Genomic DNA, 13,704 nt, shown 5'->3' with positions numbered 1-13,704 from the left:
TAGTTTATAAATCAACATAATTAAAATTTTTCATGCCTGGGTTTGTAATGACCAAAGTGCATTCCAGCTCCCACCACCAAAAATTAAATGTGCTGGGGCTTCATATCAAGGATACAGAGATGGCGCGGTCACGCAAGTTTATTCTGTGGCACAAATCCGTGACAAGAAGAATGTCTTTACGTACACATGAAGTGAAGTATTGTGGAGGTTCGCCAAACAAACAAAAATATCATCGAGGTCCTACTATTCTATACGTTGTAATACAAAGCCAACAACACGTTTGTATTCTGTGTGACACATCCAAACATTACCAGGCACATACATAGTTATGAAGATTGAGCCATATTTATAAAGCATTTTCTGAAAAGTTCACCAGACTTTTTTAAAAGGAAAAACTAAATACAAGTAAATAATAATCCATGGTAAGTGGTGACCTGCGCATAACACAGATTTTAATAATATCAATAATGAAGATGGTGACTCTGTAGTCCTTAACAACAACAACATAATAAGAAGAAGAAGAAGAAGAAGAAGAAGAAGAAGAATTGCATTTTAAAATATTTAGTTAATAAACTAAAAGGATCAAAGAAGAAACACAATTGAGATTGCAGTAAGTTGTATATATAAATGTATAACAATAAAATAATTTTGTTGAAAATATCAGTTCAACTCTACTAGTATTGTCCAGCTGTACAAAAAAGGCAGTTAAAAATAAAATATCAACAATAATAAGACAACTTGGCAATTCAGTGTTAATGATTAGGAGAGCTATTATTTATTTTAATATGAGAAACTGATAACATTTTATAAATATGCACTTTCCGTGCTCAGTTGTGGAAAAGCAGCAGAATTCAGATAATGCAGATAACTGCTTCAACCGATCGCACTTATGAAGCCTAATTTTTTTTCAAACCAGTGGTACGCAGAGTGCGTAACATACATATTGCTGCGTGCACCAATGTATCAGAAAATGATTACCCCTTGGGAAGGCAATACTGACCTCTAGGACCTCTTTGGCTTCGGGCAGTATAATCCCTGTCAGTCATTATTGCCCTCCCTTGGGGGCAATCATTTTCTGATCTCTGACTCAAAGGGCAGTTCATATTTGCCATTATTTATATATGTATTGAAATTTGTTTAAAGTAAAACATCCAAATATTATTTTCCACTCTTATGTTATGTTGTTGTTGTTTCAGTGCATTGGTTAACTTGTACGTTTTGGATGCAGATGATTCTTCAGAATCTAATCCCACAACCCCGGTTCCAGACGAGGACAGTGTTGTGTTCAGCAAGCTGACTTACCTGGGCTGTGCTTCGGTTAATGCACCTCGCAGTGAAGTGGAGGCCCTGCGGATGATCTCCATTTTGCGAAGCCAGTGTCAGGGGCCTTTAGATGTGACTCTGTCCGTGCCCAACGTCTCGGAGGGAACTGTAAGGTAAGAACCGGCTATGAGTCTGAAAATCAAATTTATAGCAACCCCTTGTCTTTTACTATACCTGTGAACTATAATTGCACCGTTTGAAACAGTATGAGTAGACTGTTGATGTTGAGAATGTAGTCATTTATACAGCAGCCGCATAAGGAACGTGAAGTATGTTCTTGGAAAATGTTACTTTAGGTAAAAATGTATGACCTTGTCTGGCAAAGTAGATTGACAAGAGGAGATCTGAAAGGGCTGCATATGAGCTAACCTACGCAGAGTGGCAGGCTGAACTGACATGCAATTTATTGCCAACAGTGTACGTATTTTTTGTCAGTTTGAGTCGCACAGCATATGGTATTTTTGAGAAATGAATGTCAAGTCTGGCAGTAGCAGTAACTGCATCAGAAATGTTGCCCTGATTTAGTCTGTGGTGGATGTATTTACCTTGAGATGGTGCATCAATATGATACTCGCTATAAAAAGTTTGGTCAAAGGTTTTATTGAAATCTGTCTGATTTGTCATGGAAGAATAAGTTTTCACCTTTTGAACAAATATTATTTTCGTCTACAGGTTATTAGATCCCCAAACAAATACAGAAATAGCAAACTATCCCATATACAAGATTCTTTTCTGTGTGAGAGGGCACGATGGGACCCTAGAATGGGACTGCTTTGCTTTTACTGAAAGCCACTACAATGCAGACATCTTCCGAATTCACGTCTTCCGATGTGAAATCCATGAAGCGGTAAGTACATCCAAACTGATTTTAGAAGAACAAAATAAAATGTCACAATTGTATTGCATCACAATCACAACTTCGAGGACAGTCGGTCTTAATGCTAACATTTCATGTTTTACAGTGCTGATAAACGTAATCCTATTTGTGTTTACCTTGTGATGCGATGCTGCTGTTGTCTCCAGTGTTGAGGCTCATCAACTCAGTTGCATAAACAATTAGAATAGTTTTGCTCAGTAAGAACTAAGCCTAAATAGTATTTTATACATGGGACAGACAAACGCTGAAGGTGATGCTTTTGTCAGTGAACAGACATAATTGATGATAGCTGAAAAGTTTGCCAGTTGTGTCAGGTATACAGTAGTTTTCAATTTCGAGAGGACATCCGGGTTAAGGTATGCACTAGGGCTGTGTATATAAAATACCTAAATATTGCACTGCCGGGTTTTCTTCTAATTTTGTATTTATAATACATTGTAAACACAACCACGCACTACATTGCTTTCAGCACTGGCTACAATCCTAGAAGCTTATTACATTTTTTTTTTTTTTTTTATTTTTTTTTATTTTAGTGCCTTTTTAATGACTTTTGACAATTATTTCAGCGTTCAATTTTTTTTTTTTTTTTACTGCTGTACATATTCAATTTAGGTAGTGTCATTTCTATACCAGGATATTTCCAAATGTGTACTGACAATAAAATATTACTGTATATTCACATATATACAGTCTGGGTAAAGATAAATATTTGATATAAAAACAGTTCCGTTGGTAGTGCTTTCCATCTTATTTAATGACAAACATTTTGACTAGAAGTCTTTTTCAAGCTCAAATGGGGATATATATATATAATGTTACACTCAGTGAGGATTCAGTCTATCACAGAAAAAAATAACCACTTTGCGATTTTGAGCATTGACAAATTATCAGAGAATGAAATTAAAGGTTATTTCTGTCTTTTGAGCAAATTATTTTGATCAAATTGTGAAATGGAAATGGAAACAAGCAAAGAACGAAACATAAAAGAAGAGACAGCTTCTTCAGGTCTTTGAGGAAAGAAAATAAATAGAGAAATAACATAACAAATACGAAGACAGGCATGTGGGGGACGATCATAATTATTGTGAGATCATAAGTGGTCAATTTCTGGTATAGTGGTGTTATTTTGTTAATTCTGCATAAGCTATATGTTGTTAGTTGTGCTGTTGCTTATTGTTCTTTGGTCTTTATTTTATTGAGCCTGTTGGTTGCATATAAAACAGATATCTATGTGTCCAGTTTGAAATAGTGGTCGTGTTTAAGTGTAAGACACTGGAGTGGGTATTGACTCCCTGGCTGGCGGTCCGATTTATGTTGTGCAAATCTGGTGGCTACTGATTTGCTAGTTTCACCAATATATTTAACTTTACATTTTATATGACTCCCACCAGATTGAAAATACTGACACATAGAACCTAATCACAAGGCAGCTTTATTAATATTCGAGGAAAGGTCTTATGATCAGAGTGCAGCTTGTAATGGACAATTAGGTGTAGCCTTTTTTCACTAATTAAAATGTCATGAACAGCAACGTTATTGTTCTGAATCTGTTCATACCACTACTGTTCTGCAGCATTTCTGACTGAAACCGACAAACATGCATGGCTTGTTTTTTGTGCCATGTGACAGTTCAGAGTCGCAGCAGCAGGTCAGGTCTCTCAAAGTCCCGAGTCCACTGATTTCACTGTCGCAGATTCTGACACTACACTCTGAGATCTCTTGAGGTTGCTGAACCTTCACCAGTCACTCGTTTTTTTATATTAATTTAAGGGGGGGAAACTGAAAAGAGCTGTACAACTTTGGAATTGTAAGCAGTGCTTGCAGTTCAATTTGGGTGTTAAGGAATCCTCTGTTCAGGTCTTTCTGAATCATCAGGCGCTGAAACAGAGAGTTCACATCAGGTAAGAGACAAGCAAGCAAGGTTATTTCTCTGGCCATGTAGGCACCATCTAATCTGCTGGGATTAGAAAAATAAACCGTTGCAAGGTAGTTTTTATAGCTTTTTCTGCTGCTTTCTGACAAAGCAGTAGCTGCCTTTTTTGCTGTCTTCCGTTAGTATCACACAATGCCATTGTGAGAGATGGAAATCGCATAAAGAATGCACTGAGTGAAAATTAAAAAAAAAGAAAATGAATGAACACTTTCATTTTAGTAAATAAAATAAATTGCAAAAACTAAAGACGTTTTTAGCAAAAACCTTTAAATTAGGCACCTCTGTAAAAAATTTTAGAAATTCAGTTATTTTTCTTGGTCATCAAACAAGAAAGAAGTGCATGTCTCATTGTTTCCATTCATAAGTACCTGAGTAGGTATCAGTTTGCGTAAAACCAGTATGATATGCACAAAAACAGAACTTAAATCCTAATTTCTGAACCCTGTGTAACTAAAACGTCCAGCCGTTACCTCTCACACTTAACTGTCATGCACAAAAAAAGATGAATGCGCACAATAAAGAGGGAAATGAGAGCCTTGCAGAAGTTACATTTTGTGCCACTACTCTGCAATGAAAGACAACTTGCCAAATCACATTCAGTTGGCTTTCAACACCAACCCCCCCCCCCCCCCCCCCAAAAAAAAAATATCGGAGCACAGCTGTGCCACTTAACCAAAGGAAAACTATGAAAATAAATCCACCTGCAGCGAAATTTGAATCGGTCAGAAAAGGTTTTTATATTATTATTTTCCAACAAAACATATTCTAGAATTATTTTAAGATGACTGAAAGAGCCAGTAATCAATAAAATAGCAGTGTCTCCATTTTAATAAATCAATTACCGGTATGTAACATGACTTATGAGTTTGATTAATAACTTGATTTAGTTAATATTAAAACATATACCAAAGTACTCTATTGTAAATGTTAATAGCTAATTAGTCACAAAAACGTATTCATCATAGGCATCAATTAAATTTTTAAATGAATATTTTCAAGTACAAAAGTTAGTATGAAAATGTTTCTACAAAAGAAACAAACTATTCCAGCACCTCAAAGCTGAGCCCACAGTACAAATGCATTCAACCTCCTGTAGCTGCCTTTTTTGTTCTTTAAATCCTCTTCTTCACTTAACTAGGTATTGCAGCAGCACAGTCTTGTTTTTTTACACTCAGAATGATACATCCTGCATCAGTCGTGTGTGTGTGTGTGTATATATATATATATATGTAGTGCATAATTTCAGGTATAACTGGTACATTATCAGAGAGAGGCTGTTACTTGCAGAGAAAATGAGTCTCTACTAACCTAAGCCTAGTACACTTTTTTATAAGCCCTTTTTACAAACATCTCTTCAGACAGTACAAACAATTTCAGACATACTAGTAGTAATACAAATATATGATTTCATTTATATTCCTTAAACTATGTAAAATAGGCAATAAAAGATATGAAAAAAATATGTAAATCAATTGTTGTTTTTGTTTTTTTTAGTCAAGTGATTTAAATCGCGATTTAAATCAGCCAACCCTGCACACAATGCCAGTGGGTACCTAAATCTAATCTATTTTTTTGCACATCCATGTATGGAACATTATATTTAACATGCAAATCCTCTTGCTTATTTCCTCCAGGTTAGCCGGATCTTGTACAGTTTTGCCACAGCCTTTCGTCGTTCTGCAAATAAAACTGCGCTTTCGGCAATTCCACCCCCACTGACTCCGGACAGCGATGTTTTCACCTTCGCTGTGTCTTTAGAAATCAAGGAAGATGATGGGAGAGGTTCTTTCAGGTTTGAGCCCTAAAGCACTACTTACACTTGTACTGTATATGTTGGTGTTTCTGCACATGGATATAACAGAGCTGCAAACCCTTAAATTCTTATTAACCTAGAAAGAATAAAAATGCACATCTTTTTGAAAAAGTTGCCAGTATTAAGCCATTTAATGGTGTTATACAGTATTTAAAACACAACATTTACGACTGCAGTATGTCTTTCTCAATGTCTTGCGGATCCCTTTGCATTAAAGTTTCTTCTAGTTTTTTTAAATATACCACTTTTTGTGTTTTTATAGTTATGGATGACTTTTTTAATAATCCTATTTTTAGACCTTATTTTTGCCTTTGTTAAACATATACATAGAACTAGACCACTTAACAGGAACAAAGATGTCAAATAAAAAGCAAGGAAGGAAGTGTTAACAGAGCAGTCTAGATCCTGTGTTTTGATCTTGAACAGTGTTTTGACAAATGTACATTTGTCATCTGCATGTTAACCAGAATGTTTTGAGCCTTTGCTTCTGCAGCGCTAAGAGGAATGTGCAGAAAGACCTGTTTCTTGTCTCTTTTTCTAACTGTGTGTTACTCTTCCCCACGGGAGACCTGCTTTCCATTATCCCATCATCACTGTTTTAGTCCTGCTTCTCCCTCTACCTCAGCGTGCATGTTTAGCATAATGTACATGTGTGCATTTTCTTTCTGGATTTCATGGGTCATGTCTGGAGGACACCATGAAGATGTTTGATTCAGACTGCATGATTATTCACTGCTCTTGATGTTTTATTGAAGGCTGTGTTTACAAATGCAACCTGAAGATTCGACTAAATGGCTATTGCTGCAAGTATATGTCAATTATAAATGTCAATGAAAACTAAATTATTATTTAAGCAAATTAAATGCTGTCTGAAAAGTAGCCATGTAAGTTTCATCATAAATAAATGCATCTTTTTAAAAGTGGAAGTTTCATCAAAATTAAAATCTAATCAATATTTTAGCTAGCTTAAAATAAATGATTACATAGGCAGTGCTAATAGTGCAGTTAAAACACCTGTAGTTCCACAATATGCATAAATGTGCCATTGGCCTCTAAGGCTTCATTGCCAACTGGGATAGGATTTTACAAACCTTATTTTAGACTAATGTAAAAGTCCAGAGCTGGCCTACTCATACTGTATATGACCCAAAAAAGGTCCATCATTTTCTGATTGCTTCAGGTTGTCCAGTAGTTGGACGTTACAGTTGAAGGTATACTGAAAGCATTAGGTGAAATCAATAGGTTTCTCCAGAACTGTTAAGGGTAGTTTCAGTGTACTGTTCTTTGATGCTAGAGACTTGTGCAGAATGTAAGTGGTTAATCTATTGTTTGTCGTTTTGTTTCAACAGTGCAGTCTTAAAAGACAAAGATAAACAGAGCTTCAAGCTCCGTCCAGGAATGGACAAGAAAATCGTCATTTATGTTCAGCAAACATCAAATAAGGAACTTGCAATAGAAAGGTACTACCACAGCACTTCCAATTTGCGGTAGCATTACAATGCTTGTACTTGAACATATTATTGGTTGCATCTGTTATCCTTATGGAGAAGGCATGACATTTTTTACATTATACAGCTAGGAGAAATTAAATGGATAGTGTGTAAAGGTAAACTATGCTGATCCTCACACAAGATTTACAACAATTTTGTATTTAAAAAAAAAAAAAAGTGTACCTTTTTAATAGGGTTGTTTAAATATATCCCTGTACCAGGGTGTGACAGGGTTGTCACGGCCAAAGCTGGTTAGATGCAGAGACAAAGCTGTAGTTTAAAGCACTGATGCACACTTGTGTTACACAGAACACACAGAATCAAAATAAACACAGCACAGGGGCCAAAATAAAAGGTTCAAACTAAATAACAATTGCTGGTAGGCTGGGCATTTGCCTTCACTGTCCGGTTTATTTAATAAGAACGCAAGCACACACACCTCCACCAAAGAATTCAGCTACCCTTATGTACATGTGACCACTCCCCAGTTGGCACTGAATTACCTATTTAACTCCATCCCTGCCAACTTGCATTCAAAGTGAATCAATTTTTATTTAACCCCAACCTCAAAACCATACACACATGCACACACTATTTACACATGCAGGGCTGTCCTGTCATACAGGGTTATAGGAATGAACATTTCTAGCCTTGCTTGTGTGTCACTCTTCATAGAGTCTGATCCTATTATTACACCTCTGCATTGTTGTTGTATGTAAAACAACATTTAGTACACTAGCATGTGTATGTTCTTCACTGAATATGGTGCAGCATATTAGCAGTCCTGCCTGTTGTAAAACATATTGTAAAGTTTTAAATATGTGTTTGTGTTTTCTGTAGGTGCTTTGGACTTCTCCTCAGTCCTGGCAAAGATGTACGCAACAGTGACATGCATTTGCTGGATCTGGTGAGGAGCTACACAGTTTGTCTTTAGAGCTCTGTATAAATTTTAGACATGTCTGAGGCTTTTGTCACAGATGAAATAAAAACGACCAAGTAATGAAATAAAAAAAATAATTATAATTCAACCGTGCTTCCTGGCTCTTCCAGCCAGTCATTGTCTGCCCAGCTTGCACTTTTATACCTAAATGGCAAAATAATTGGTAGCCAAAAAGCATTGTGTGATATTGCTAGAGTCACTGTTTTGGTATAAGTTGAGCATGACTATTACTCTACCTGAATTTGTAAGTATTGTTTTTATTTATTGTATTCCAAGTGGCACATATATACTTCAAATGGTTAAACACCGGATTCTGCTGAGTAAACGCCCTGGTTTGAACGATTGACCCCCCCAACTTTTAGCTGGAAGTAAAATTTTCACCATTCATTTCTGGTTTTTAATAACCATGTGCAAATAATGCCTGAGGGGAAATATCTCTGCTCACGTGAATAGAAAAAACTACCTAGAAGTAGTTGTTCTGTGCATTAATGATTCAGACAATTGCTGCATCATCAATGATGAAGGTTCAGATGACAAAGACGTGGAATTCGACTGTATTGAACATTTTAATGCTATAGTGTTACATTGGATGCTATGTTAATTTATTATTTAGTGTTGTGGTTTCACACTGGACACTTAAATTTCTTACTTAGAGATTATGTAAAGCCATTTATTTTAGTGGACCGAAAATGTCATGTGCTTCTATGTTTTTTAAATGTAGTGACTTTTATTCTAGCGTTTTTCGCCTACAAATGTGGTTTTTCATGATGTGCTTTTGCACTGCACACTGTAGCTTTAAAGTTTTAATGTTTGTTTTGTGAAAATATTTGAAATGACAAAACAGTGGCCATACTGTAGCAACTTTTGAATTGTATTTCACCCGTCAATAAAAATGTTAACTGCACTTCTTGATTCTTTAGCGTGACAGTCTGGATCATCAGAAAGGAGATTTTTGCTCTTTTTGAAGGCTTCAACCAAATGCGCCGCCTTCTGTTTGCTCATTACTGCCACTAAATAAACAGTATTCATTCTATAAGCTTAAATTGCTTCAACCAATCAACAAGATTACATGCGAGTCCACACTTATGCAGATGAAACCAAAGGTACGCACAGTGAGCAACGTGCGTTTGCTGCGGGCGCCAATGGTAGCAACTACACTGAACGGTTAAACCACAACAGGTTTTGTATAAACAGATTACGTATGTCTTAAGTTTTTTTATTTAGATTTAAGTACTTATGATAGTGTTCAGTGGCTACCTCTAATCCAGTTGAGTGTACTTTCTCTTGCACTCTTTGTAAACATACATTAGGAAATTAGCATTTTCCCATCCATTATTTATCTAAATTTGAGTATGAATCTATTAATGTTGTACTACTTCTGTGATTATCCTAAAGGAATCAATGGGTAAAAGCTCAGATGGGAAGTCTTATGTCATCACAGGGAGGTGGAATCCTAACACACCACAGTTCCAAGCAGTTAATGAAGAAACACCAAAAGGTAGAGTCTTGAACTAGTTTGACCAGACACTGTTAATATTTTCAATTTTGATCACCAATTTAGTGCCAATTTCTGAATGTATAAATATGAACTATATGTTTGAAAGGCCTGTAATAGTTTACATTTGTTCCAAAGTAAATTAAGTTCATTTATCCAAGGTTGCACCTGTTACCATGATATTTAGCTATAGTGGCATCTTGTAGTCCTTTTTTTATCCTGGATACTCTCAAAGTGCTATTTCTTCCTTAGCAAAGATTATTCATGATTTAACCTACTGCAGTACTCTGAACTATGAGTAAGAGATGTAATCTGGATATAACACCTACAAGCACTGATAAAATCCAGACTATATATGGGTTAATGTCCAGAAAGTAAAAAGGATCTTTGTTAAATCTCCTCCAACCATCGTCCTTTGCCACCTTTGGCAGCCACGCTAGATGAAAGGGGAGAATAGATTTTGCAGTAGAGTTTAAGGGGTGCGCTCAGTAGCCATAGTTTTCTTTTGTGTTATTATTGGGATTTGAATATTGCTTTGTTTCCGCCCAGATAAAATGATTTACATGACGACAGCAGTTGATCTGGTTATCACGGAGTTGGAAGAGCCTGTCCGATTTCTCTTGGAGACCAAAGTGCGGGTGTGCTCCCCTAATGAGCGAATGTTCTGGCCTTTCAGCAAGAGAAGTTACACTGAAACCTTCTACCTAAAACTAAAACAGGTGAATAATATCTTGATGCAGTAAATTTGGATGTTACATGCTGAAAGGCAAAATTTCCATCAAATTTAGCATCATCTTTTTTCATGCTCCTGGTGTCCCCAAAGCCACTCCTTGTTAATTGAGTTTTACTATAAATTGGTGATTGGCAGAATACAATATTTTGGACTGTATTTGATTGACACGAGTGTAAAGTCTGTTTTTTAAAGTATGCATTAAAACACCTAAAACATTATCACTGGGTTATTTTTTCTATCAAATATCTTTTGGTTTAGTACACTGGTAAAAAAAAACATTTGTAGTATAAGAGAAAAATTAATTATTGGTATATTATAACAATTTTAGAAATGCACATTTTATACTTTTTAAAAGCAAAATCCTCAGTTAAAACTGCGATAAGAATGTGATTTGTTTCTAAAGTTGCATGTTCCAAGACAAAGCCTTTGCTATTTAGGCAGACTCATTGAATTTCTGAGAACGTCAGCCTTTTATAAAGCATCCATTTGTGTGTATGACTGATAGCTAGGATTCATGAATTCTGTTGGTGTGTGGTTTTCTGATGTGTTTAGTTACACGATTAAAAATGAAATATAGTTTAAGCATATATGGTGGCAGGATAAGAATAGCATTTTCAATAAATAACTTGTTTAATAATGATCTCCACTGTAAATGCTGTCATAAATTATTGTAATAGATAAGGATTTCATTCTTTTTGAGAGCAGAAAAACTCTATCTCTTGGCTGTAGGAGTGGATTAATATGGGGTCCCTTGGTCTGCCATTAGAATATCAGTTTGTATCACATATTGCTTGGATTCAAGATTAGTACTTTTAAATTGGAACTTTTACAATCCTTTTTGATCACCACCTGTACTCTCAGAGCATAACTACTCTCTGGAGCAGACAGTACATTCTAGATCATGTTTGCGAATAGATCTTGTAGGTTCTTTGATATCACATTCTAGGTCCTGTTTGATAATGGAACTTGGAGGTTCTTTTATATCACATTCTTGATCCTGTTTGATAATGGAACTTGCGTGCATGTGGAAACAGACATATCTGTGTTCCACATGGTGTTTACCCATGCATGTCATGCAAATGTCCTTTCCCACATACACACAACAAAATGAACTAACGTAGTCCAATTTGGATTAAGTAATTTAGACGAAAAGACTGAGCTGGAATCAGAATAGTTGTTGCTTAAAACACTGATACAGTGCATATCACGATATGTATCGTGATACATGTGATTGTCATGATTGGCTACCTGTATGGTGCATAGTAAGATCAAATGATCATTTAATGATGGACCGTTTTAAGATAAAAATGTAATGAGATAGGGGAGTATGTATTCATACCAACTATAAAACACTTATACTTCATTCAAGAACCATTTGGTGATAAATAGTTAGCTATGTTGTGAGTTTTGTCTGGTATGGCGATACAAACGATACACTATTACGATACGAATGTTACACCCCTCTGCAGAGCTTTTAATGAAATCCCCTCTAATTCCTTTTTTTGTGCAGATGGAACGGAAGGACAGGAAGAGCAACACCGACACTCTGTATGAAGTTGTGAGCTTAGAGAGTGATACAGAAAGGGAGCGGAAAAAAACAACAGCCAGTCCTTCTATCCGGCTGAGCCAGTCTGGCTCCCAGAGCTCCATGATCCCTTCCCCGCCCGATGATGATGAAGAGGAAGGTAGCCAGTCCAAAACCACTTTCTAGCAACAGGTTATATAGTTGAGAATCTTGATATGGACTCATTTCTTAAAAAGAGCACAGAGTTTTTTTTTTTTTTTTTTTTTTTTTTTAAACAGCAAGTGTCTTTTTTCAGGTTTAGTTTTTTTTGTTTTGTTGCTAGTTTAAAACATTTCTTTTTTTTCTTTTTACAATAAAATGTTGCGAATTGCACTGCTGTAAGTCCTTGGTAAACCTGTCTTCAGTATATGCCTTGTCTAAAACCAGCTGTAATTTACTGCAGGATTAAATTAAGCATGAAGTATAGACTAGGATTACAGATATTTTGAGAGACAATATCTATATACAGTAATAAATGCAGTCTTCTTGAACTTCTTTGTAAATGAGCCTCAACAGGTTCTTACCCTGATAAAATAAATAACCTGAATTGACTGTCACACATGAAGTATGTGTAAAGAAAAACACTGTAATATAACAAGTCACATCTTCTGATGAAGTCTGCTTGTACAAAACGGTTGTCATTTCTCATGCACTGGAACTGCAGTATTTTTTGTAATCTGTTATTTTGACAGGATTGTCCTTGTTGTATGAAAATATTTGACTATATGGCTAAAAAAAAAATTTCATAATATAAACGTACACAGTCTAATGCTTACAGAGTCATTAGGCCACAACTGCATTGAGATAAACAGGGCTCCTTGAGTGGCAGTTAGGCAGCTAGAGTTTGACATTTTGCCATTGACATGGCCTCCCCAAGCTGAGATGTCAGTGGCTCTCCAGTCACCCTGCTTTCCTCTGTTGCTGTCTTTATATAGATAACGATGAACCTTTACTGAGTGGTTCTGGAGACGTGTCAAAGGAGTGTGCGGAGAAGATACTTGAAACGTGGGGGGACCTGCTGTCAAAATGGTGAGTGGTCCAGAGCTGGTTATCTTTGTAATATATTGAAGGACAGAGTGCGGATGAGGTCAGTTACGCTCCACTGTTTGTTACCACTGTGTAGCCCTCAGTCTTCTTCACTCCTGATTTCTTCTGTTGGTGTGGTGGAGCTTTACTTCATTTAACTGCAGACTGGTTGAAGAATGTATCAGATATATGCCATATTCACAAAGCTTTAACAGATTTTATGAACAAGATCATTCCATAACTCTTACAGGTTGTGTACAGCTATAATCAGCAAATGTTGCTTTATAAAGTCGAATGAAACGTTCTGAATAATATTACGTTAACATATTGAATTGCATACCGCTTTGTAGTTCTCCATATACTTGATGAAAAACTGACAATTGGTTATGTAATTCTCAAAAGTACAGTTTTGAAAGAAACACATGTTGTAGCAAACTTGTATTTTTAGTTTAAAACACGAAGAGGTACAACACTTGGTTAAAGAAATGTCTGTTTGCAAGCCACCCCAGT

The 13,704-nt window shown here is 36.0% G+C and overlaps 1 protein-coding gene across 3 annotated transcripts in view; it reads left to right on the top strand.

The window, feature by feature from the left end:
• LOC121307082 (rab GTPase-activating protein 1-like) overlaps nt 1–13,704 on the top strand; it is a 113,439-nt gene that overhangs the window by 18,814 nt on the left and 80,921 nt on the right. For all 3 annotated transcript variants that reach the window (XM_041239196.1, XM_041239198.1, XM_041239197.1), the window contains 9 exons: nt 1,229–1,436; nt 1,996–2,170; nt 5,768–5,925; nt 7,296–7,406; nt 8,277–8,343; nt 9,772–9,874; nt 10,421–10,590; nt 12,115–12,289; nt 13,104–13,197. In XM_041239196.1, the coding sequence (XP_041095130.1) occupies nt 1,229–1,436; nt 1,996–2,170; nt 5,768–5,925; nt 7,296–7,406; nt 8,277–8,343; nt 9,772–9,874; nt 10,421–10,590; nt 12,115–12,289; nt 13,104–13,197 (1,261 nt within the window). The remainder of the gene's footprint in view (nt 1–1,228; nt 1,437–1,995; nt 2,171–5,767; nt 5,926–7,295; nt 7,407–8,276; nt 8,344–9,771; nt 9,875–10,420; nt 10,591–12,114; nt 12,290–13,103; nt 13,198–13,704) is intronic.

This window comes from Polyodon spathula, chromosome 52 (assembly GCF_017654505.1).
Source record: "Polyodon spathula isolate WHYD16114869_AA chromosome 52, ASM1765450v1, whole genome shotgun sequence".
Classification (NCBI taxonomy): domain Eukaryota; kingdom Metazoa; phylum Chordata; class Actinopteri; order Acipenseriformes; family Polyodontidae; genus Polyodon; species Polyodon spathula.
This window is presented reverse-complemented; position numbering and strand designations above follow the sequence as displayed.